Source organism: Athalia rosae, chromosome 3 (genome assembly GCF_917208135.1).
Source record: "Athalia rosae chromosome 3, iyAthRosa1.1, whole genome shotgun sequence".
In the NCBI taxonomy this organism is placed as follows: Eukaryota; Metazoa; Arthropoda; class Insecta; order Hymenoptera; family Athaliidae; genus Athalia; species Athalia rosae.
The window spans coordinates 2,158,349-2,180,085 of record NC_064028.1 but is presented as its reverse complement, the minus strand read 5'-3'; the positions used below and the strand labels follow the sequence as shown (position 1 = coordinate 2,180,085).

General features: G+C 42.0%; 6 protein-coding genes across 14 annotated transcripts; 4 read left to right on the top strand and 2 right to left on the bottom strand.

Moving 5' to 3' along the window:
• The first annotated feature begins 51 nt into the window (after nucleotides 1-51).
• On the top strand, nucleotides 52-1,400 carry LOC105685356 (optic atrophy 3 protein homolog). Of its 3 annotated transcripts, none has more exons than XM_012399346.2 (3): nucleotides 52-192; nucleotides 378-539; nucleotides 616-1,400. In XM_012399346.2, the coding sequence occupies exons 2-3, from the start codon at nucleotides 398-400 to the stop codon at nucleotides 1,161-1,163; spliced, it is 690 nt and encodes a 229-aa protein (XP_012254769.2). In that variant the 5' UTR covers nucleotides 52-192; nucleotides 378-397; the 3' UTR covers nucleotides 1,164-1,400. The 3 variants fall into 3 exon arrangements, with proteins under 3 accessions (XP_012254769.2, XP_012254770.2, XP_012254768.2); XM_012399347.3 differs by having other exon boundaries at nucleotides 175-316; XM_012399345.3 differs by having other exon boundaries at nucleotides 180-321.
• Nucleotides 1,160-3,364, bottom strand: LOC105685351 (centrosomal protein CCDC61-like). The gene is made up of 7 exons (XM_012399339.3): nucleotides 2,874-3,364; nucleotides 2,715-2,797; nucleotides 2,451-2,605; nucleotides 2,124-2,323; nucleotides 1,750-2,025; nucleotides 1,557-1,640; nucleotides 1,160-1,473 (listed from the first exon to the last, which is right to left on the bottom strand). Exons 1-7 carry the CDS (start codon nucleotides 3,046-3,048, stop codon nucleotides 1,397-1,399), a joined length of 1,050 nt encoding a protein of 349 aa, XP_012254762.2. The 5' UTR covers nucleotides 3,049-3,364; the 3' UTR covers nucleotides 1,160-1,396.
• A 13-nt stretch (nucleotides 3,365-3,377) lies between these two features.
• LOC105685343 (N-terminal kinase-like protein) lies at nucleotides 3,378-7,556 on the top strand. 6 transcript variants are annotated; one of them, XM_048651628.1, is made up of 13 exons: nucleotides 3,378-3,431; nucleotides 3,620-3,694; nucleotides 3,991-4,341; nucleotides 4,442-4,720; nucleotides 4,826-5,037; nucleotides 5,121-5,214; nucleotides 5,327-5,809; nucleotides 5,901-6,122; nucleotides 6,222-6,474; nucleotides 6,548-6,715; nucleotides 6,787-7,079; nucleotides 7,170-7,284; nucleotides 7,356-7,556. In XM_048651628.1, the coding sequence occupies exons 3-13, from the start codon at nucleotides 4,228-4,230 to the stop codon at nucleotides 7,478-7,480; spliced, it is 2,358 nt and encodes a 785-aa protein (XP_048507585.1). In that variant the 5' UTR covers nucleotides 3,378-3,431; nucleotides 3,620-3,694; nucleotides 3,991-4,227; the 3' UTR covers nucleotides 7,481-7,556. The 6 variants fall into 6 exon arrangements, with proteins under 6 accessions (XP_048507585.1, XP_048507590.1, XP_048507584.1 ...); XM_048651633.1 differs by lacking the exon at nucleotides 3,378-3,431 and having other exon boundaries at nucleotides 3,554-3,694; nucleotides 3,991-4,046; nucleotides 4,148-4,341; XM_048651627.1 differs by lacking the exon at nucleotides 3,378-3,431 and having other exon boundaries at nucleotides 3,554-3,694.
• A 237-nt stretch (nucleotides 7,557-7,793) lies between these two features.
• On the bottom strand, nucleotides 7,794-21,535 carry LOC105685342 (RNA helicase aquarius). Its single transcript, XM_012399325.3, has 14 exons — nucleotides 21,394-21,535; nucleotides 20,619-21,255; nucleotides 20,346-20,524; nucleotides 12,318-12,431; nucleotides 12,007-12,110; nucleotides 11,803-11,914; nucleotides 11,526-11,739; nucleotides 11,319-11,367; nucleotides 10,903-11,138; nucleotides 10,415-10,802; nucleotides 10,086-10,334; nucleotides 9,422-10,027; nucleotides 8,184-9,339; nucleotides 7,794-8,106 (listed from the first exon to the last, which is right to left on the bottom strand). Exons 1-14 carry the CDS (start codon nucleotides 21,478-21,480, stop codon nucleotides 7,876-7,878), a joined length of 4,362 nt encoding a protein of 1,453 aa, XP_012254748.2. The 5' UTR covers nucleotides 21,481-21,535; the 3' UTR covers nucleotides 7,794-7,875.
• Nucleotides 13,101-17,576, top strand: LOC105685347 (G-protein coupled receptor Mth2-like). The gene is made up of 7 exons (XM_020852172.2): nucleotides 13,101-14,417; nucleotides 14,831-15,068; nucleotides 15,149-15,438; nucleotides 16,033-16,111; nucleotides 16,499-16,659; nucleotides 16,733-16,973; nucleotides 17,065-17,576. The coding sequence occupies exons 1-7, from the start codon at nucleotides 14,357-14,359 to the stop codon at nucleotides 17,264-17,266; spliced, it is 1,272 nt and encodes a 423-aa protein (XP_020707831.2). The 5' UTR covers nucleotides 13,101-14,356; the 3' UTR covers nucleotides 17,267-17,576.
• On the top strand, nucleotides 17,725-20,281 carry LOC105685346 (probable G-protein coupled receptor Mth-like 5). 2 transcript variants are annotated; one of them, XM_048651654.1, is made up of 3 exons: nucleotides 17,725-18,981; nucleotides 19,053-19,365; nucleotides 19,441-20,281. In XM_048651654.1, exons 1-3 carry the CDS (start codon nucleotides 18,195-18,197, stop codon nucleotides 19,697-19,699), a joined length of 1,359 nt encoding a protein of 452 aa, XP_048507611.1. In that variant the 5' UTR covers nucleotides 17,725-18,194; the 3' UTR covers nucleotides 19,700-20,281. The 2 variants fall into 2 exon arrangements, with proteins under 2 accessions (XP_048507611.1, XP_012254753.2); XM_012399330.3 differs by having other exon boundaries at nucleotides 19,053-20,281.
• Nucleotides 21,536-21,737: the final 202 nt, after the last annotated feature.

Here is a 21,737-nt window from a genome sequence, read left to right as displayed (position 1 = left end):
GGACTTTCGTTAATCCTTCATCCACATTTCATTCAAGTGTTCTGGTGTTCTTCATTCATCTTGTGCTCCAATTCGTGAAGTATCAAGTAGAAAACAACGAGCAGACGACGTCTCGAGAGAATTTGGCATGGACTGCGGCTAGCAGAAGTCAAGTGGAGTCTCAATTCCATTAACGTTCTTTCGCTATCCGAGGTGCGGGAGAGAAGTAGAATCAAAATAAGCTCGGAACCGTCAGGTGGCTACTGCTGTCGCTGACGGATTGATTGACGCAAGATTTATACCATTAAGATCAGGAGAGAATAATATAGAAAAGAAAGTAAAGTAAGAACTCGAAACACACGCATACATTCTCATTTTACGTTATTCTGTAATTGCAGAAGGCAAGGACGACTCAACCATGGCTGTCGGTGTATTCCCAGCCCTTAAATTGGGCATGCTGCTCATAAGACAGATCAGCAAACCACTAACCCAAATGTTTATTAATCAGGCAAAAAATCATCCAGTTTTCAGGACTTACTTCATCATACCACCTGCCCAATGTACGTTGCCCGTTGCTAATAGATATAGACAAATTATTATGTCATAATTCTGCTCATTATCTTGATCTTATTATAGTATATCATTGGGCAGAGGTCAAAGGGAAAATGTACCTGATGAACCTTGGGAAGCCAACAAAAGTAGCAAAATTGAACGAGGCAATGGCTATCGAGCTTGGGGCTAATCTGATGGGAGAAGTGATCATTTTCAGTGTTGCTGGGGGTTGTTTAGTGCTTGAATATTCCAGGCAGGCGGCAAAGGAGGCAAAAAAGGAGGAACAGCGTTTGGCACAAATACAACAGTTCACCAATGATATTGAGATGTTGCATAGCACGACATTGAAACAAGGAATCGAAATAGCACAACTTGAGGCCATTGTAAATAAGTTGGCTAGTCAAGCAAAAATTAAATTACCTAGCAAGGGTACAGGGAGTGAGACATCTGGTTCCGAAGGTGGCGGTTTGCAAAAAAGCAGTGAAACCCGCACTGGAATTAAACTAGCAGCTCAAGATGCTGCTTCTGGAAATGACACACCAAAAAGATGGGAGACAGAGCAAAATCGATCTGTAGTCAGTCGTGCTATTGTATACTTTGAAAATGACGTCAAAAGAGACAAGCTTAGTTAATTTTGAATTGAGGAATCCCTGTTTTGGTTCTACTCTTGTACATAGTACGATCTCAGATTTTATAAAAAGCTCAGATGGAGCAGTTCACTGAAGCGTGTGTTGAGCGTATGCATTGCCTTCCTCGTACAATTACATCGGCATTGACATTTACATCCGCGTGTGTGTGCTAATGTACGTGCCTACAACAATTATGCGTATTTACACATATAAAGAACAAATAAAATCAATTTAGTTTAATTCAAGTTGATTCCATCCTTGAGCATTCTTTGCAAGGTATGTATTCGTGATTCCAAATTTCCAAAGTCAACTTCTGAAAATTTAACAAATCACATGATTAGGTTGTCACGCTTGTACTGTCCATATGCATTATAGAATGTACATGTCGATATAAACCTCTGGCATCTAACTGACGATATCTCGACGCCCTTGAGCATGGAGAATCTGCTGATTTCATTGAAGCTGCAGGAGTTGTACCTGCTGTTCAATAAAAATACCGTTCCATGAAAAATTTTCAACTTCAGGATTCAATGAGCTATTTCAGGAAACGCAATACTCAATCGTGTGGTTTAAATTGAAACTGCTATACCTGACGACAGGCTGGCATGTTTTGAGCGGGTGCAACTCGAGGCCGATCGACTTCTGCGTCTTCTGCAGACAGAACGACGACTTTGTAAAGGGAACGATGTTGGACTGGAACCTCTAGGCTTTCTGCAAGCAGATTTGTTCAAATCGCGTAACTTTGACATCAGTGTAGCATTTTCGACACGCAGCTTCTGGATACGAGCTCGAAACAAAGCACGCTCTTCAGTTACCGCGTTTTCCAAAGATCTGACTGCTTCTAGCAACCGTTTAATGCCCTTATCTGAAAGGTCTCAGAACACATGATGTACCACACTGGTTAGAACGTGACAAACTGGGAAACTGGCAAATATCCTTATCGTCAATAAGAGAGTACCATACCGCCATTGGGCACTCTCCGTTTTTCAGCAACGAGTCTCTTGTTGTCTAAGGTTAATCGTTCGACTCTCTTGTGAAGGTCTTTGATATTACTGTGGCCGGATCTGCATTTCTCGAGTTCGCTCATCAACCTTTTTATTGTCAATTGCAATACAGCCACATCCGGGGGACCACAATACTCCAGAGGCAACGGGTAATGGATTCTTAAAGGGGCAATCCAAGGGGCTGGGTTTCATCCAAGGAAGGAGGAGAGAATCAACTGTATGCCTAGGTGGAGTAAGATTCATTTGACCCTGGGACATTCAGTCCACTCAGGGTTGCATCGCTTACCGATCAAATTCGACGCTGTAAGTGACAATCAGATATCGTCTGTTACTGGTCTTGCCAGTCAATACTTCACGTCTGTCGCAACCCTGTGTTCTTTGAGAGCGTAAGACCTCCAGATCCTCAAAGGTCAGAAGATCAATGGTAACAGAGTCACTGGTCTGCATAGAAATCCATAAAACTCAGGGCAAAAGTCCACAACAACCCAAAGGAGCAGTGAGATTTTATGATTGTTATAGCTTGAAGTTGTTGCTTATAAAAGACGGTTACCTTTAACAGAGCTGATTGTAACATAGCGACAAATACATCAAACTGCTTAAAATTCCCTGTCTTCTGAGTTAGATTTTCTATATCTGTAATATTCGGAAATTCATGAAAATTTAAAGGTTCAGGGAGCAAAAGTTGATATAAAGTTGAGCAGGTACAAACAGGCTGTGTCGTAGGAAGACTGCCAATCTTCAGCAGTCTGTTTGTCGGTGACAATGAGTTCCAAGCTACGACGGCATAATCCCCCACGAGCCCTTGACACCCTCATTTTAACCACGTATTCTCTGCCCCCGTTGCACACATTCGTGGTGACAAGATTCGCGTCTAAGTCATTCATAATTGCGCTCTTCCTCGAATATGAAGCTAGAATCAAGCCATTAACCACCTGGAAACATGACGCGAAGTCATCCCCGACCAAACGTTGATCCCGAATAACAAATTGAGAGTGGTAAAATTTTCGTCTGACGATCTGACCAAGCAAAAAACCGATCAATTTGGCTACGGTTTTGATAGTTTTGACGTTTCTTGATGACACATCGTTTTGATGACAATGCTATGACATCTGAACTGACACTCGGCTTTACTCGGCATCCCTCGGAGGGAAGGAGGATTGTTTTGTGTTAGGTTAATTTATCTTATTAGTAATTACAACTTTATTCAGTACTTGCGGCGACGTCAACGAATTTGACGACGACTGTATGACCACGACTGGTTAAAGAGGTGTTTTTACATTGATTTATACTAAGGCTATGTCTTGGACTGAACCCAAGGGGCGGGTCTTCTACCCCTCAAAAAACCTACGCATGGAGGTATCTGGCATTGCCTCCCACCCCCTGGGTTCAGTCCAAGACATAGCCTTAGTATAAATCAATGTAAAAACACCTCTTTAACCAGTCGTGGTCATACAGTCGTCGTCGTCGTACCTTCTTCGTCGAATACTCGCTGAGGTGAACGTACACCCCGGTACTGACGCGATTCACTAGGTACACTTATACCTTTTTATACGGTAATATTTGACTGAGTTACCTTGCTTGGTTTAAATAATTCACTTCTTATATCATTCGGTTAATAGGTCTACTTGTACCTATTAATCAATACAGACGATCCACTTGTATCGTAGTATACTCACATTATTCGTACCCTTGTAAGCATATGCGATCAGATTTGAATAAATTACTTTGTTTATTAAAGTTGTGATTGCATCCACACACTGAGAAAATACAAGCGATTCAGGAGAACCTACTCGTGCTAACACAAACAAAACATTTTTTGGTCCTAGACATTCGTGGGCGACGTGATATCAAGAAACAAGTAGTGAACGTGCACTGTGACGTGGTCAAGTTCCTCCTCAAGTTCCTCATATTTTTTGGAGTACACACAAACGAATAAACGTTGATAAAATAAGAATTAGTGAAACTTCATACCAAGTTTGATAGGGCAGTGATAAGAATAGATGAATACCCCCTGGTTACATAGTACGTACGTAGTATAGGCCATAGGCCTATTTGTAATAAATATGTGGTCATTTTTCTCACGCGACCCAACTAAAGACTTTCCGTATGAAATTGGAGAACCTGTTGCTGGTTTGGAAGACAAGAGTTTGTGGACACTACACTGGGCAAAAAGAAAGGTAACTAAGTAATTGTTTTGGTGGAACATCATAATCACACACCTAATTTAATCTAGCGTAAAGTACCTGATAAACCTCTATCCTAATATATTTTTTATAGGGTAGAACCACAGGAGATGTAGCCGATGTGTCTGTATTTGTTTTTGAGTTGAAAACTAACGGAGAGGCACAGGCTGAAATTGTCAGAGCTGCTGTGAAAAGACTCAAGACCCTTAGGCATCCTAGCATACTGACTTATCTTGATAGTCTTGAAACAGATCAAATGCTATACCTGGCAACAGAGAGAGTGGAGCCTCTGCATACTCGTCTTCGTAACAACAACATCGTAGATGAGAAGCAGAAAGAGTTCTACCTGTCATGGGGAATTTTTCAAATCACGGTAAATACGAGTTTGATCAACAGTCAGACCTACAATAAAATATAGACAATTTGGTAATTCCAGTTGTATTGTTCCGTTCATTTATATTGCTTCTATCTTAACTAGCGTGCCCTCAGTTTTCTCAATAACGATGGAAACTTAAGACACAACAACGTCAATCTTTGGTCAGTTTTTGTTAATGTGGAAAGCGGAGAATGGAAACTGAGCGGTGTTGAGTACACCACAGCAGTCAATGCTGTATATTCTCAGCTACCGCCAGCTTTACGAATTTACCAACCTTTGGAAGCTAAAGAGAATTCCAAGCCACCTACAAAATGGTAATTATAAGGTACCTCCAAATCTTTGTCTCAATTCAACTAACAATTGACTCATTCTTTCGAATGTTCTTCCTCATGGATAGTTCAACAGATGCGTGGGGTCTAGGCTGTCTTATTTGGGAGGCATTCAATGGCCCACTAAATAGCAGCAGCGAATTAAAGACAAAAACAAATCAGGTAAGAAACTGCGTTACACTCAAATTTTCTAGTAAGAAATGGTACGTGTATCATCATTCATGTAACTCTTGATGTTTATAGTTCAATCAAATAGTCTGTTCAAAATATATAGATACCTAAACATCTGGCTGCTGTCTTTCGAGAGCTTACCAGCAGTAATCCAGAGGGACGACCAAATCCAGCCGACGTCATTGCACGTTGTAGGAGCAACGGTGGTTACTTTAAAAATGATTTGGTTGATGCTTTACTATTTCTCGAGGAAATCCAAATGAAGGAAAAAGGCGAGAAAGGCAGATTTTTTTCTCAACTCGCTGGGCAGCTGGAGAATTTTCCCGATGGAGTTGGTAGGTACAAAATTTTACCTCAGCTATTGGCTGCTTTTGAATTCGGGGATGCTGGAAGTGCGGTACTACCGCCACTACTCCAACTTGGTCGTAAATTGCCGGACGCCGAGTATCAGCAACGCGTGGTTCCATGTGTCGTGAAATTGTTTGCCTCCAACGACCGAGCTACTCGCCTTAGACTGTTGCAGCATCTCGAACGATATGTCAACAATCTCCAGCCCTCCACCGTTAATGAGGCAATTTTTCCGCAGGTAACGACTCGTGGCAAAGCCCATCTACCAATGGATCAATTTGTTTGTGACTAGTAAACGAAATGCACATGAAGCATTACTTTAATCACAGGTAGCCCGAGGCTTCCTCGACACAAACGTAGCCGTACGGGAATACACAATCAAGTCGGTAGTCCATTTGGCACCCAAGCTCGACTACAATAATCTTAATGTGGAGGTGTTGAGACACTTAGCCCGACTCCAATCGAAGGATGAACAAGGTCACATTCGAACGAATGCCACAGTATGCCTAGGAAGAATTGCACAGCATTTACATCCCCAAATTAGACAAAAGGTACGAAAAAAAGCATTACTTTTCTGGTGAGAATTAACAGTTGACATTAACCTGACCCAGTACGGAAGTCCGAAATTAACGTTATCGCTTTGGTTCCAGGTTCTGATCGGAGCGTTTGTTCGAGGCACCCGCGATCCATCCGCATCCGCACGTAGCACGAGTATATTAGCTCTTGCTGCTACTCAACAATATTTTCTTTTACAAGAAGTTGCAAACCGAATACTTCCGGCTCTATGTCCTCTTGCTACGGACGTAGACAAAGGAGTGAGGGAAAATGCCTTCCGAACGATTCGGGGATTCCTTTCCAAACTCGAGCGAGTGTCGGAGGACCCGGGGCTTCGCGAATCAATGGGTAAAACCCTCTCATCCGATCACCACCAAGTTGATCGAGTATTCCGACTCACATTGGCGATCCAATTTTTCAGAGGCTGATGTGAATACGGCTACGCCGAGTCTGAGCAATGCTGCGGCGACGTGGGCCGGATGGGCTGTCACTGCTATGACGGCCAAGTTCTATCGAAGCCAGTCCGACACACCAAAATCATCAAACAGTCACGTTTCGAGAATTCTACTGAGCAAACCAGCCTCTCTCGGTTTGTAGAATTGTACATTATTCATCGAGCAATGAAATTCCACGCTTGTTTGCACACGTTTAATCCCGCAGAGCAAGCTAGCAGTTCCCAAAGTAGTGCCAGTACGACGACGACAACGAGTAGCGCAACGAGCATGACGTCGCTGGACCACGATCAGGACCAAGATGCCCAAAATACGGCCAATACTAATTCCGACTACGAATGGGAATGCTGGGAAGCTGATAACTGGGGTGATATGGAACAACAATCTTCGGCGAACGTCAACTTCGGGACTCCTGTCACTAAGCCTTTCGGCACAACTTCATCCTCTACTGCTGGTCCAAAGGGCAGCGATCCACAATGGGCAAGTCTGGAAGAAGAGCCGGTTGGTTGATACGATAGTACATATGTATAGTTGGTTACAAACGTGGTTTTAAAACGTCGACTAAGAGCTGCGACTCATGCTTCTTTGTAGGAAGAAGAGAGTCAGCAAGCATCAAAAATTTCAGTGTACGAAGAAGGTGTACAAGATGGGTGGGAGGATTCGGAGTTTCAACCGCTCGAAGCCTTCGTCCCTCCGGAACAATCGGGTAAGATATTTTCTACACGCGTCTCTTATTTGGATACCATATTTCGGAACTGTTCCACGGAATTTTTTCAGATGCTAATAGCAAGCTTAAAGAAGCTAGAAGGAACCGGGAGGAACGGAAGTTGGCGCGTCAACGTCAAATGGAAGCCAAGAGGGCGGCGAAGGCGCGAGATACCGGTCCAGCTAAGATGATTTAATTTCACGTACCGGATTGCCAGGAAATGGGAACAATTGTATCTCGATCATGATAATAAAAACCGCCATAGAAATGGATTGCTCTTAACGAGATCTAATATTCAGACCGTATCAATCATCCGACTATCGATTGTCATTGTCATTGTTAGAATTACTTATTACTAGTTACATGAGTCGTCAGCGATTTCGAATGTACATCTTTTCATACGACTTGTTTTATCTAACGAATCAATAAACCTCGACCGAGCTGAATTTTGAAAACAGCTCGCCCGATAACTTCTGTTCAACTTCGAGAGTGATAATTTCACGTAGTTATCAGGTATCAAAATTTTACTTTATTCGGATAAAGTAATTCTGTAGAGGTACGAAAATTGCTTCTCTGGTCCTCGAGCAGTGCTCAGCTGTCGTCCATACGCTCACTGAGTAAATTCTGAATCGGCATTGGCTCGTCCGTTGCCTCTTCTGGCGCTTTTCCATCCTCCTCTGTAGATTCATTGCCGGTTGTAATACGAGTTTGTTCGTCCTCGTCATCCGTGTCATCGTCGGCACCGGGATGCGCAGGGACATGATGAGTCGGGCTGAGGGCTCTTTGCGTTGTACCGGGTTTCTGCCACTCCTTTTGCGTGCTCTAACGAACGAAAAAAAATTCGAATCAAGTTCCGGATCCAGCTGAACCGTGGACCCTTCGGAATCTTTTACACTTACGTTTATCTGCGCCTTCATGCTGCTCACTTTTTCGACGTAGTAATCGTAAACAAACTTCGCCATGTGAGGCATATCCTCGATGACGATCGGTGGCTCTGAAACGGGTGGTAACGGACCCTCGTTCAATCTCTGGGCTGGGTAAGTCTCTTGCGGTAGTATGTGAAGCTTCAACGGTCGCTGCATCAGCTGATCAAACGCCGGCGTCAGTTCGAAGCAGTTTTTGAAGAGAGAAACTCTGGCGAAAACATAGAGACCGAGCCTGGCACGGGACATGGCGACGACGAGACGTCTGACGTCTCTCAAATGACCGACCGCTCGCGTTTTCACGAGAGACAACAATATATAATCATTCTGCTGACCCTGATACTTGTCCACGGTGGTAACTTTGTTCGGGCGACCGATCAGCGGATTATTCGCGCATCTGATATTGATCACATCCCTGACGAGATGCTTCTGACCGTTGTAAGTGGTCAGTATGCTGATTCTGTCCGCGGGATAGCCCAGTAAACGCATGTACATAAAAACCGCGACGCAGTATTCAGCTTCGGCGAGGTTTTGGTAGAAGTAGGCACTGGGTTCGCTCTCGCCGACGCCATTGAAGTCTTCCACGTTGATCAATTGAAAGTCAAAAACGAAACCGGCGTTAGCAACGAGATACTCGGGGCTCTTCTTCACATGTTCCAGGTTGCCGAGCTGTTTGTAACGCCAGTTGTAAAGATTACATATGCTAGGCCTGGCTCGACCTTGGCCGTCTAAATCAACCGTAGGAACTCCGAGCCTCACGAATCGTGCGAAAAGCGACTGTTCCATATTGGAATATTTCTGAAAAGCCATATTTTTTATCACAGGAGGTAACTGATGGTGATCACCGATCATTATCCAACGCTTCAATCGATTGTAACCGTCTTGTGGATTCTGGAGTAGCAGTGGTATGAAAGTTTCGATTTCCAATATTTGGGCAGATTCTTCCATAAGTATGTTGTCGTATTTGAATCCCATGTCAACCAGTTCCCGTCTCTTGAGCGCTGCGTGGGTACAAGTCATCGCTATGACCTTCGCCTCTTTCACCAGTAAATATTTTGACCTGTCAAGCCCCGATCGGAGTAGTTCAAAGGCACGAAACTCTTCAAGTTGAGTAAACATCCTTTCGATGTACCTGCAACCGTGGAAAACCCGTCGCGGTTTATGTTGGCATTCAAGTAGATTTTCTGATTCGAGATTAATTGATAAAAATTTACCTGAAACAACCTTGCGCGATTTCCATATCCTCGTCGTACGATTTTTGCTTGAACAGTGGTTGCGGCGCATTATCGAAAAATTTGTGGAATGGAAATTCGTCGGAGATTATGCCAGGAGATGGATTTTTTCCGGACCTTTGCTTGATTCTGCCGTTGAATCGTTCCCATCTAGCGAGCACTTGGTACATGAAAAAGTGCCCCGCTGTTTCACATGTATAAGCGACGTCCCCTTTGACGTCAAGAGATTCCTGCAATCTTTGAACTTCCATTAGTAGATCCAATCTCTTTGCTAGAACGTAATTGACCCTTCCGTATCGGCTGAAATCTTTTTCAGTCTCAAGTGCTTCCTCGCCATGACCGAGACGCAAAAGATGTCGTTCGTCTATGTCCAGCGCCATGATTTTTTCGAACAATTGATTGAGGGCCTGATTCGAATGTGTCACGATCAACGTACGTTGATTAGGAAAATTGTGGTAGAGATTTGATATTATTTGAACAGCGACGTCCGTTTTACCGGTTCCGGGGGGTCCGACCACCAAAGTCAGTCCGGGTTGCATCCCAGCACGAATTGCTTCTACTTGCGTCGGTGTGAAGGGGATCTGATTTCTGAAACAATGATCTCGATATTGTGGCATCAAAATTTCAATTAAAAATCACAACCAACCTCTTTGGTTCGTTGGCTTTGTACGGTCCGCGGCTCGGAGGAACGTGGGGTTCGACGACGATGACTTTTTTCACAGGAAGCTTGTTCCGTCTATCGATTACCTCCTCAAACGTTAATCGAAACGGTCTGACCAATTTGCTCTCGTCGGTTTCCTTGATGTTGATTTCATAGCCTGGAAAACTTGCCTTGAGGTGATCGATATTCAGAAAAGTGTCGTTGAAATCCATCGTCGCAATTTCGTCAGGCATTCTAAAAATTTATTCCCATTCAACGATTATTAAATCCATCGGAATCTCAACAGCATCGCAGTTATCGAAAGCACCGCGTACCTGAAATATTGCGCAGCGCCAGGATCCCCGTATCCAAGAATGATGTTGTGGAGCCAATCGGGTACAACGCACTCCGTGTTCATCAGCTCCCTGATGGTCTCGAGAACTGCCTTGAAGTTATTTTCTTTCGGTTTACGTCTCATAATTATATTGAATCCCTCGTAGACATCCTCCTTCCCATGACTCGCCATATCCATATCTATGCGGTATTGATTGGAATCCAACCACACACGGTAAGTCCTGTTCTCACCAGGCAGTACAGGTCTCGGTTCAGGGCCATCCTCTATGACCCTTCCGTTAGAATCCAGCATACCCTCAATCTCGCATCCACGGACGGTCGTTAAACCAACCTGGGGCACAAATGGTAGCTTGTGACTGTACTTAGTACCTGAAATTTTTGTGCGAAATTTATTCGATCGTTTTTTCATTTTACACATTCTTTTATGTTTTCCCAATGCTACGTATTTCGAAAAGTGCGAAAGGCTCACCAATTGTGTTGGGAGGCTTGATGGAAATTAAAAAGCAGACGTCGTGCTTCCTGAGGCTCTCCCATTCCGTTTTGATCTCTTTACGGACACTCAGATTAACGGTAACGTCCGCTCTTACGCGGGAAGGCCTATTCTCTCCTATGTTCGGTTTTGCTACCTCAACAACGGCAAACTGTGTTATCGGTTGTGCCATTCTGGCCCATCCGCCATAATAAACGCTATCGTCTTCAGCGCGCCTGCAATGTGAGTCAGATAAATCGAATTATGCACGTGAAGGCCTGCAGAAATTAGAGAAGATTACGATTATCCGCAGAAGGCGGACGCGACACGAAGTTTGACTCATTGCATTACATATGAACATCGGATAAGGATCGAAGGTAGACGGGCATTGGAGATACTCTTCTACATATACTGACCATGGGCTCAATCTGCTGACGGAGTCCTCGATATCCTGTCGTATTTCATCTGAAAAATAAACGTAACAACGAATGTGTGAATTCGCGGTGATGCAATCGCGTCACTTGTGTCTACACGTGCTCGCCGTATGCGTAAACACCAGACGGCATGGAATGGGGCGAACGTGTTTTTTAAGCAACAGGTGCATGCGCTGGACCGACACTTACAGGTGGATTCGAGCCTGAAAAGATTGAAGTTCCTGAGTAGATAATCGTGAAGCGTTAAGAATTGAAGATTCAATTTTGGTAGCGCCAGACATCCTTCACCGGAAAAATATTCAGTTGGGACGATACTTTCGTTCCAAACGACCTCTTCGGTCGGGTAGAGCGGCATCTCATTTAATTCCTCGAGTTGCGATGACCGTCGTTCGTGTCTCGATATCTGTGAAACGAAAGACGTGTAACATCGGGACTTGATCCTCAAACACTCGTCGATTATACTGACCAGTAATTCTCGTAGAAAGTCCAAGTCTAATCGGTACCAATTTTCATCCGCTTCCCGCTCCTCGGGTGGGACGAGGTTCAGATATGTAGCGATTGATCGCAGTTTTTCCTGACTGCGAAACATTAACGATATTCAATAATTATACCTGGCCTTTTCGCGCATTCTAATATTCGGATTCAGGCCAATTAAATTCATCGAGCGTACCTCAGGGCCCCGAAGTGCTTATGGAGCGTTTCTCTGGTATCGACACTCGCCACATTTGCCAGCGCAAAACTACGTAGATCCGGAAATTTCGCAAAGGCAGCCTTCTGTTGAATAGAAATCGAAATAATATTAGTTTTCAGGGCTGCAATTAATGCAATATGTATTATCTTATATTAAAAAAAAAAAAAAGAAAACAATGAGCTAATTAGGTGTGTATTGACTTTGAACACATTTCAGAAGAAAGATAGCGAGAATAACGATCGATTCCTTTCATCGTACAATTTCGGATGGTATCCATCTGAACAATTTACCTGAAGTGATGTAATTTTCGTATAGTGTAGCTGCGTCATGTCATGATCGGTAAGGGGATCTCCGGTTTCCTCGCTAATCTCAAATCTTGCGTAAAATTTGAGCATCTCCAGCAGCTGAAATCAATTCTTATGTAAGAATTATGACACAGGAAATTACCTGTATTCGGAAGTGGATTCTCATCTGAATCGACGATGTAGCATAATATGCCTAAAATATTTCGCAAATTTATCCTTTGATAATTTTTACAATCGGTCAACATACATATCGAATATTACGAATTGTCAAGTCACGGCACTCTTCCGATCGTTAGTGAATCTTCTTTCTATCCAAATTGCCCCTCGCATTATATACCAAATAAATTATTATATTTTATAAAATCAATGCACGAATATCCGAAAGCCTGTTGGATCGCTATATTTTCGTACAGAGTTTACGATCCTGACTCAGCTACGAAATGATCGTCATACGCCCATTGATTAGATTATCATATCAAATTATCACCGTGGAACGATCCATGTTACAAGCTGATGCAAGACCGACATTCAGCTAATACGTACAAACATGTGAACCGAAAATTCTCAATTTCGTGATAACATTTTTTACGGATTTCGAAAAATAATTACGCTCGTAAATTTTACAAACAAGGCGTGCATTTGGGTGAATTTTCAATGAAAATAAATATTGTGATAATAATAACAAATTGATAAAATCTTGACACGTATCTGAATTTGTTGTTCATCAGCCTTCTCCCCCGCCACCCCCCCAATCGTCTCCTATCAGCGCTTTTTCGTTCCCCACTTTTTCCTTATCCCCTTCCTCCTCAATTCTCGTATCGCAGCACAAGCCTTCAGGCATTTATTTATAGTTGTGTGCAGAGGCAGGTACGATTACACGAGTATGTTAATAAAAGATTCTCGCCGTTCAGTGCGTCCTTTGACTTCGTAGCGTGCACGAAGGATTTGCACTTGAAAAGTGCGTACGAACCGTTACCGTAAAACCGAGTTCGGTGCGACACAAATACTGCGCGCGAGACGGTCAACTTTAAACTTCGTACATGATACAGCAAGATTATTTGTATGGATCAGGAACGACGTTACCAAATCTTTGACAAACAAATGGGCTGTGCGACCAAAAATTCCGAAACTTCGTTCCAACAGACACTGGTGATACGAATTTAATCGCGAGTCTAGCCGAAAAGTCGTCTGCAGTTCGACGGAAAATATTGTTCGCGCCAAGTGATCAATACACCTACACGAAAAAGATTTCAAAGATTCGTTCAAAGGTGGTGCGTCTCTGCCGTACGTTTTTTTTTTTTTGATTTTTTTCTTTTTCGTAACGTAGAATGAGACGTACGCGGTGAAGTGATAAAACAAGTTGTAATAAGTGTAGGGTCAAAGAACAAAAATAAAAGTCCGATGAGAGAAAAAAAAAAAAAAAAAACTGAAATAAAACGATAACAACACTTATTTTACATACGGCAGAGACTCTTTTCTTATTAAATTATTACGATTCTGGCAAGGACAAATGAGAGGGAAAGACCCACGTTTAACGGATAATAGAGAAGTGTACTATTCCTATAGATAATATATTATACCCATGCGTATAATGAAATAAAATGAAATAACTAAAAAGGATATTTCAGAGTATTAATCCAGAACTTATCGGGGTAAGGGGAACAGGCTCACGACCCTCGGGTGAAAAATAAAAGTGAAAGGAAAGCATTCGTAGCGATAAACGAGACTATATTAGTTCCGAGAAGATAGAAGATGCACGTATCAATGTTCCAATTGATCGACTGCTCTGTCTGATGACAACAACAGAAATGCGCAATTAATTTATGGCAACGTGGAAAGTGCACGCTTGATGCGAATCGTCGCTTTAGTTAGTTTTTTGGTAGCGAGAACCGAGAGTTAAAAGTATCAGGGATCGTCACGCCAATTCAGAGATAGCTATATATCGTTGTACGAAAAGAAAAATTCCGTAAAATTTTTATTCAGAAGCTCAATTCTATATAAAGCTACGACTGGTCCACTCGAAGATGTGGCGAATCAAAAGTATCTCACGGAATCAGGATGGTTATGGAATTCGCATTATTGGCTGTGGGTATACATACGTACATACATACTATATTTACTAATCCAACATGAAATAGGTAAATCGTAAATAGGTAAATAAATAATCGAACACATGTACATAATTTGAACGCACCAATGACAGTATCATTGCCGGAAGCCGTGCAGCCCTTTATTAAAAAAATCGGGTCGATGATTTCCTATCGGTTAGAATATTATACGGCGATTCGACTGATTATTGCGCAGCTAGTTTCTCGGGTGCGGTTTTCCCTCAAATTTCTCGATTTCAATCAAGCAAATAACTCGACGAAGCATCGCTCCGTACGCGGATTATAATTTTATACCCCGATGGAATTCCATGTCCGGTTTTTGCAGCGCAATTAAAATCGCGTATCGTTGATCGACAAAATTTGACTATGAAACACGTATGTTTGTTACAGTTCTCGCGATCCTCCTCGTCCACCTGATAAATCCTTGCCAGTCCGTAAACCGTTGTTGTCCCGAAAACGTGCTATGGCAGGACGGATCGAACTGTACCGACGGTTCGAAAATTCAACTCGAATGTCCGAATGGTATATTCATATTGGATCCACACGAAAATCCTGTCGGAGACAACTTTACGATAATCGATGGAGAACTCGCGATCGCCGAGGATCTGGGACGCATAACCGAGGATCGGTACCTGATCAGTTCACTACGTAATCGTCACGTTACGGATCCACGTGCTCGTGAATAATCCCTGATATTTCTTCTCCTAGATTCTGTCTCACCAGAGGACATAGTAAGGGTTCTACAATTGCATTCGTCTGTTTTGAGAATGCACCGAGTGAATGGCGTCAGATCTTGTTCGGTACACTGTGCACGTGCTCGGCTCTGTTCCTGCTGGCTACTTTGACCGTGTACATAATCCTGCCGGAATTGAGAGACCTTCAAGGAAAAATCCTGATGTCCGCTATGACGTCGTTATTATTCGCCTACATATTACTCGCTATTGTGCAACTGGATCCAGAAATGTCACTTGAAAATGACCATCTTTGCAAAGGACTAGGTAGGAGACAATTTTTTGTCAAATTCATCGGTGTATCGTTGATAGGCTGATTATTAAATCACGATGTATACGAGTAGTAGGTCCACGTTTCCCGGGAAGTTTTTTTTTCTTCGCATTACGCATAATACGTGCGATTCGAAACGGGTGAAACGGGTTGCGATCAAAGCATGCGTCGAAATATTCGAATTTCTCGGATAACTCCGAGCGAGCCCGAGCCTTGTTATTGCCGCTTTGGAAATTCGAATAATTCGACGCATGCGTTGATCGCAACCTGTTTCACCAGAATCTCACTGTAATATGCATACACGGTATCTATTTGTCGAGAGACTGCCGAAATATTACGCAAAACTCTCAATTATAAGGTCCAATTAACGCTACAAATTATTATCACGGTTACAGTTTTGACCTCGATTATCTCTACAACGAGAGCAACGCTGCTCCGCGTGTATAATTAGTGAGATAATCCTAATCGTGGCAATTTGTTCAATGTTTAGTGATGAACCTTGGGAATCGCGTATCAGATAAATTTCGATGAAATTGTTTTTTTTTTTTTTCCCTAATGGTATAATAAATTCACTCATCGATTCGTTTCAGCGTTCACCATGTATTACTGCTTCATGGCATCCTTCCTATGGCTCCATTTCGTCGCCTTCAATCTCTGGAGATCATCGTGGTAAATTTCATAGTTGTGGCGATTAGCTGCTACGAATTTCAATTCATTAGCTTAATCTGTACGTGTGGTTACGATGATATGCAACACATGCGTATGTATTAATTTACGATTAGTATCACATACGTTGTACATACGTACAGGTACGTGCGGTGATCGCAGTACAACTGGTATTCAATAGCTCTGCACCAGAGCTACAAATACAACTTGTTTATAATTTCGCAACTGAATACAACCGATATGCGACGTTTACATCAGAAATCACGTAATTGTAAACGTTGCTGATCTGTATTCAGCCGAAGCTCCTTTACGATAATCTCAATGTATGACGATAACAACTAAAATAACAACAGGGAAGATGATATAAAACGTGCTATCCGATTGCCATAGGTTTAGCAAACCACTGCTGAAAGATCAGACGTGGTATATGATATTCAGCGTAGTCGCTTGGGGCTTGGCTGTTGCATTCTTGATGGGTGCACTCATTGGGCATCACACCAGCGGATACATTTTGAGTCCCGGATTTGGCGAGCAAAGTTGTTGGTTCGCGGGTAGGTGATCCCCACCGTAGGGAAAGACATTCGAACGGTTATGTAACTTATCGAATCCCTTTTAATTTTACAGGATCTCACGAGACATGGGTTTACTTCTACGGACCTGTCGCATGCCTCATGACGTTGAATGTTATTTACTTTTCTTTGACGTGCTACGAGCTGTGGCATAAGTACAAAGATTTCAGTGGCACTAGATTAAGGATACTCAGGTTCAAGTGTATGCTTTACTTGAAACTTATATGGGTCATGGGAATCACTTGGATATTCGAAGTAATTTCCTTTGCAACAGGTTCAAAGTGGACACACTACTGGTTAGTGATGATCAGGTTTTTGCTTGACAATTGGACCGTTAACAAAACTGTGTAAATCGCAACAGAGAATGATTTTTTTTAAACTTTCTAGGATGATAACCGATGCTTTGAACAGCCTCCAAGGTTTGATAATATTTTTACTTCTTGTCGCCACTCGAAAACGTGTACTCAAACTTTTGGCAAAGAAAAGACCCCTGGGATTGAGTTTTCCTAAAAAGTGGGCTGCTGGCTATGACGAGGAGTGTGAAGTTGTTATTTCGGAGGAGGAGGTTGAACTCTCGCAAACGGGATAACGGTTCTCATTATCGAAGTGATTTCATGTTAAATAATTGCAAACAATCGTACCATTGAAAATTGCTCACCATGTACAATAGAGGAACATAATCATCCGTCAGAATGCACAACGGTCAATTATACTGACCACAGAGAAGTGTTGCAGCACTTATGCTGGATTTCACCGAGTTTTATACAATAATAATCATTTCTGATAATACTCCGCATATTTGCAGTTGATGTACTATAGATATTGATGTTGAATCTCTGTAAATTTCATATACGTATAACTATACATAGACTAGAATTCAGAATATATTCGGAAAAATATTTCAGATTATTCAAAAAACATATGTACATACGTACGTGACACCTGTTCGATAACGCAATGAAATTTTCAACATGACATTACATGATTTGTAAATTTGAAAATTCTGATCCGTGGACTTGGTAGAGATCAATGAAAGATCAGCGGCTATGACCTTGCTACACGTCTATCCTGCTGGGTAATGTAGAGTAAAGAGGACTCATGTAGCGTCGATAAGAGTAGAGGCTGGATGGACAGCCATCTACTCGAGAGATCCTGAAGTTCTACAGCTACAGATAAAACTTTTTGAGCATACATACGTACGTATCGTCGTTGCATACATGCACAAACTACTGTCTGTGTATACATGCTTAACGGGGTTCGATCAATGAGGCAATATACGGAGGTGGGTATGGTGGAAAAGATTGGCATGGAAGAAGTGAAGTTACAAGCATAGAGCAAACACATCTATCGTATGCGGTGCACTGAAATAGTGATGCGGTATCGAATGCCGGACGATGATTAACGATTGACAAAGGTGTTTGGCATACCGGGAACGCGCCCGGGACTTGGTGACCACTGACCAGAAAGGATAAAGGATATTACAGAAGTGGAATTCATGTGATTCATCCGTATTTGCAATGCTCGCCCTGGTTATTCGTGTAATTTTTGTAATCGCCGACTTGACCATTGTCTCAACTGTCTATCAGGACTCGTCGTCGTCGTTGGTAGACACGAGTGTTCGATCGAATTCCGTAATAATTGGTAAATGCTGTGAGCCCAATGAATTGATGCTAGATGGTAGATGTACCCTAGCAAAGGAAGCGCATCACGCAACCAAACTTTGGAAGCCAAAGTTCACCGACGAACAAGGCCACCCTCTGGCAGTGGAACCTGAGTTTGAATTAAGAATTGGTCTGCCACGATGTAAAAACAATGAGAAACAATGGGACATCTATCATGTTCCCGATACCAGCATAGACTTGCTCATGATACTACCCTCGGGGAAACTCCGCCATTGCATAGAGTGCGACGTCGTCGACTTGGATAAAATAGCAGAGGTCAAGGGTCAAGATAATGGGAACAACAGAATCTACTACGACTATGACTTTGGGACCTACTGTACGGATGAGATAATATTGAGTAATGACGAGACACCAAAATTCTATGCACGTGTCTGTCTGCCGTCGAACCAACGTATCATGCAGCCGGATTACATGATGAGGCGTGTAATAGACCCTGCGTTTCGAGCAATCTCTATTGTCTGTTATCTAATTGTCGCTGTTGTTTACTTTGTGTTACCCCAACTACGCAACTTGATTGGAAATATCATAACAAGCATGACCATGTGTCTCATAACCAGTCAGTGTGCAGATATGGTTAGAATTTTCACTGAATTTAGCAATCACGTCAGCTTTCTTGTAGCAGGTAACTTGCCAGCAATTGTCACATGAATTCATCAATTGACAGGATGTAGTTTAATAATTTCTGGGTTTCAGATGCCATAACATACATATCCCTGCTCTCTGCATTTTTCTGGCTCAACATTCTAGGATACTACATTTGGAAGACCTTCAGATCACGCAATGTTTTTTTGCGGGTGACCGATGGTAGAAAATATTGCTATTACTCCATTTACGTGTGGTGCTCAACTGCGGGTATGGGGGCTATGGCTATATTTGCCCACTTTGTATTGGATACAAACAAGCCTACCATTGACAACGTACCCTATGTTCCCCAAGAGACAATAGGATGGCTGGGCGTTGCTGTGTTCTTTACGCCTGTTGCATTTACCATCCTTTTGAATTTATGGTTTGTTATAACAACTATGAAGTCTATTAAGCGATTGAATACATATGGCAGGATTCACCATAAAATGAAATATAGTTTCAGAATGTTTGTATTTTTATTCATCATTATGGCAGTATCTTGGTTTTTTACTCTGCTCTCCTGGATGAGATATGAACTCATTTATTGCTACATCGTAGTTAATTTATTACAAGCAGTTCTAATTCTTTATGTATGCGTGTTCGGTCAAAGGCGAGTCACTTTTTTATTGAGAAAAACGTGCAACTGTTGCAGCCCGAATGAGACTAGCCAGGGTCTCGATTGGGGGGAAGAAATGACAGCCATCAATGTGGGTTAAAGGTATCAGAGGTAACGGATCTCATTAAAATATTGTTTAAATAACCTACATTCCACCACGGAACCCTCTTGTGAACAAAACACGAAAAAGACACGCAACATCGATACCTATATCACAAACGATCCTATCATTGACAATTGGGAAGGAATATTTTCCATGCATTTAAAAAAAGACGTATGTTTTGTAAACTACAGTATTCATTTTACATTTAAGTCTAGGAATAAGTCCAATTGGATTGTGAATGAATTTTTTTTATAATCATACCGCAGTGACGTACTTACTATTTTATTTTTTCTATTCCTAATTTCAACAATAGGAAACGGATGTAATAGAATCCAAATGCTCCTGACATTCAACGAGATCAGTTGACTGAGATATTTTATCATATTTTGCCAAACACCCCATATTTTTCAAAGTTGATAAAACTTGTCATGTAGCATGAGGCTTGACTAGACCAAAAGTAACTGTGTACCGTCCACAGTGCCTTCATTTTCAGAGTAGTTGAGAAAATTTACAATCTCGAATTTTTATACACATTCGAATCTATCGATTAATATGAATAAAGGTTTCTCATAACAATTACCCCTTATCAACTCAATCTACCTGTATTTTTGTAAGCAATCTAATTTTCACAGCTCTCACTCACCTGGTTGAAGAGTCCTCCTTCTGGGCGATGCACCAAGTTGGAAAGTTGACAACGTACGACTAGATGACTATCGTCCATAACTGTGTTGAAAAAGCGTCTGGTAGGTAAAAGAGCTTCCAAGTCAATGACCAGCTCCAGGAACCTCTCACAATAATGTACCTTATCGGGCAACAGTGGTCCTGGAATTCCAAAACAAAGGCTGTAAATTGATATTTTTATTCTTTGTTAAATGACATTTAAATAATTAACATTGTTGCTTCGATCTAGACTAACCTTCAGGAGTTATAGTTTCCAGAACAGTCATGAACTTGACCATAAGCCGCTGTAGAAATCTTCTTTCCCAGTCCAATTTTTCCTTAAGCTCTGGGTTATCTTTTTTTTGTATGATTTTCCAATACTTTCTCCACTTGGGAAATTTTCTAAACTCAAACTCGCGCCTCCCCTGTTGCAGTGAGACCCACATGGATAAAGATACAAGCCTTTTCACTTCATTCCTCACTAGTGCTACCTCCATCGAATTGAAACAATGATTCAAGAAGACGATCAGTGCTGTTTGCTCTTTGAGGTCAAAGTCCATAATACTCTCTTGGAGACAAGCCTCGAGAACTTGTTGAAAGAACCCAGGAAAATGTTCGGGATTTTTGGCAAAAGCTTCCCAAACTTGAACTCGCTCTCGAAACTTTTCATTCAGCATGACAACCACTGACATCATGTGGCTGTGCGATGCCTCTTTTGTAATGTAATTTGGCCACAGATAATTTTCTAGGTATTGACTGAACTCTAGCATCATTATGCGTCGAATTGAAAACTTTGAAGCACATATTTCTTGAATGTACACGTCTTCAACTATTTGTGGGTCGAATTTGAGATGTGAGTCGGTCGTGTGAGGAGCCCAATACTTATTTGCCAACTGAAATGAAAAATTCATGTAAATTCTTGAAGATAAATTAAGCACGGATTATTCTTTGATTCGATGTAGAGTCCCGAGGCATGTAACAATTTGCTAACAAAAACATTACTTTGATTCGTTAAGAACGTATTGACAAACCTGAGTTATTCTGTCGGCATTTATTTGTTCAACCGTTGGAGCCGGATTGTTTGTTTTGACCAGTGTCGGAGTCCCGGGATTTTCCATTTTTGAATGGTAGCAATAATTAAGAGTCTCTTTTTAACACCGCGATGCAATCATAACTTGATGAAAGTATTCAATCACTTATCACTATCTTTAACCACCGTAATCACCTAGAGAAAACCGTACCACACACACGCCAACCAAATGAACCAAACTGGTAGAGAGGAGCGGAGTTCACTACCGGCAAAACGATATTCTGCTGCAGATTGCGTGTAATCACAGTTTATCAACGAATTCAGAGCTATGAATTCGTTGGTTTA

What these genes read in the sequence shown, in the direction of transcription:
- LOC105685356 (XM_012399346.2), top strand. Translation starts at nt 398, where the DNA reads ATGGCTGTCGGTGTATTCCCAGCCCTTAAATTGGGCATGCTGCTCATA. An exon ending in CATCATACCACCTGCCCAAT is followed by an intron (nt 540 to 615) that starts GTACGTTGCCCG and finishes ATCTTATTATAG; the next exon opens with TATATCATTGGGCAGAGGTC.
- LOC105685351 (XM_012399339.3), bottom strand. Translation starts at nt 3,048, where the DNA reads ATGAATGACTTAGACGCGAATCTTGTCACCACGAATGTGTGCAACGGG. An exon ending in GTCTTCCTACGACACAGCCT is followed by an intron (nt 2,798 to 2,873) that starts GTTTGTACCTGC and finishes CGAATATTACAG; the next exon opens with ATATAGAAAATCTAACTCAG. An exon ending in ACGGAGAGTGCCCAATGGCG is followed by an intron (nt 2,026 to 2,123) that starts GTATGGTACTCT and finishes GAGACCTTTCAG; the next exon opens with ATAAGGGCATTAAACGGTTG.
- LOC105685343 (XM_048651628.1), top strand. Translation starts at nt 4,228, where the DNA reads ATGTGGTCATTTTTCTCACGCGACCCAACTAAAGACTTTCCGTATGAA. An exon ending in TACACTGGGCAAAAAGAAAG is followed by an intron (nt 4,342 to 4,441) that starts GTAACTAAGTAA and finishes TATTTTTTATAG; the next exon opens with GGTAGAACCACAGGAGATGT. An exon ending in ATGAGGCAATTTTTCCGCAG is followed by an intron (nt 5,810 to 5,900) that starts GTAACGACTCGT and finishes CTTTAATCACAG; the next exon opens with GTAGCCCGAGGCTTCCTCGA.
- LOC105685347 (XM_020852172.2), top strand. Translation starts at nt 14,357, where the DNA reads ATGTGGCGAATCAAAAGTATCTCACGGAATCAGGATGGTTATGGAATT. An exon ending in AATCTCTGGAGATCATCGTG is followed by an intron (nt 16,112 to 16,498) that starts GTAAATTTCATA and finishes CGATTGCCATAG; the next exon opens with GTTTAGCAAACCACTGCTGA. An exon ending in GCAAAGTTGTTGGTTCGCGG is followed by an intron (nt 16,660 to 16,732) that starts GTAGGTGATCCC and finishes TTAATTTTACAG; the next exon opens with GATCTCACGAGACATGGGTT.
- LOC105685346 (XM_012399330.3), top strand. Translation starts at nt 18,195, where the DNA reads ATGCTCGCCCTGGTTATTCGTGTAATTTTTGTAATCGCCGACTTGACC. An exon ending in CGTCAGCTTTCTTGTAGCAG is followed by an intron (nt 18,982 to 19,052) that starts GTAACTTGCCAG and finishes TCTGGGTTTCAG; the next exon opens with ATGCCATAACATACATATCC.
- LOC105685342 (XM_012399325.3), bottom strand. Translation starts at nt 21,480, where the DNA reads ATGGAAAATCCCGGGACTCCGACACTGGTCAAAACAAACAATCCGGCT. An exon ending in AAGCACTTCGGGGCCCTGAG is followed by an intron (nt 11,915 to 12,006) that starts GTACGCTCGATG and finishes AATGTTTCGCAG; the next exon opens with TCAGGAAAAACTGCGATCAA. An exon ending in GGCGCTGCGCAATATTTCAG is followed by an intron (nt 10,335 to 10,414) that starts GTACGCGGTGCT and finishes ATAAATTTTTAG; the next exon opens with AATGCCTGACGAAATTGCGA.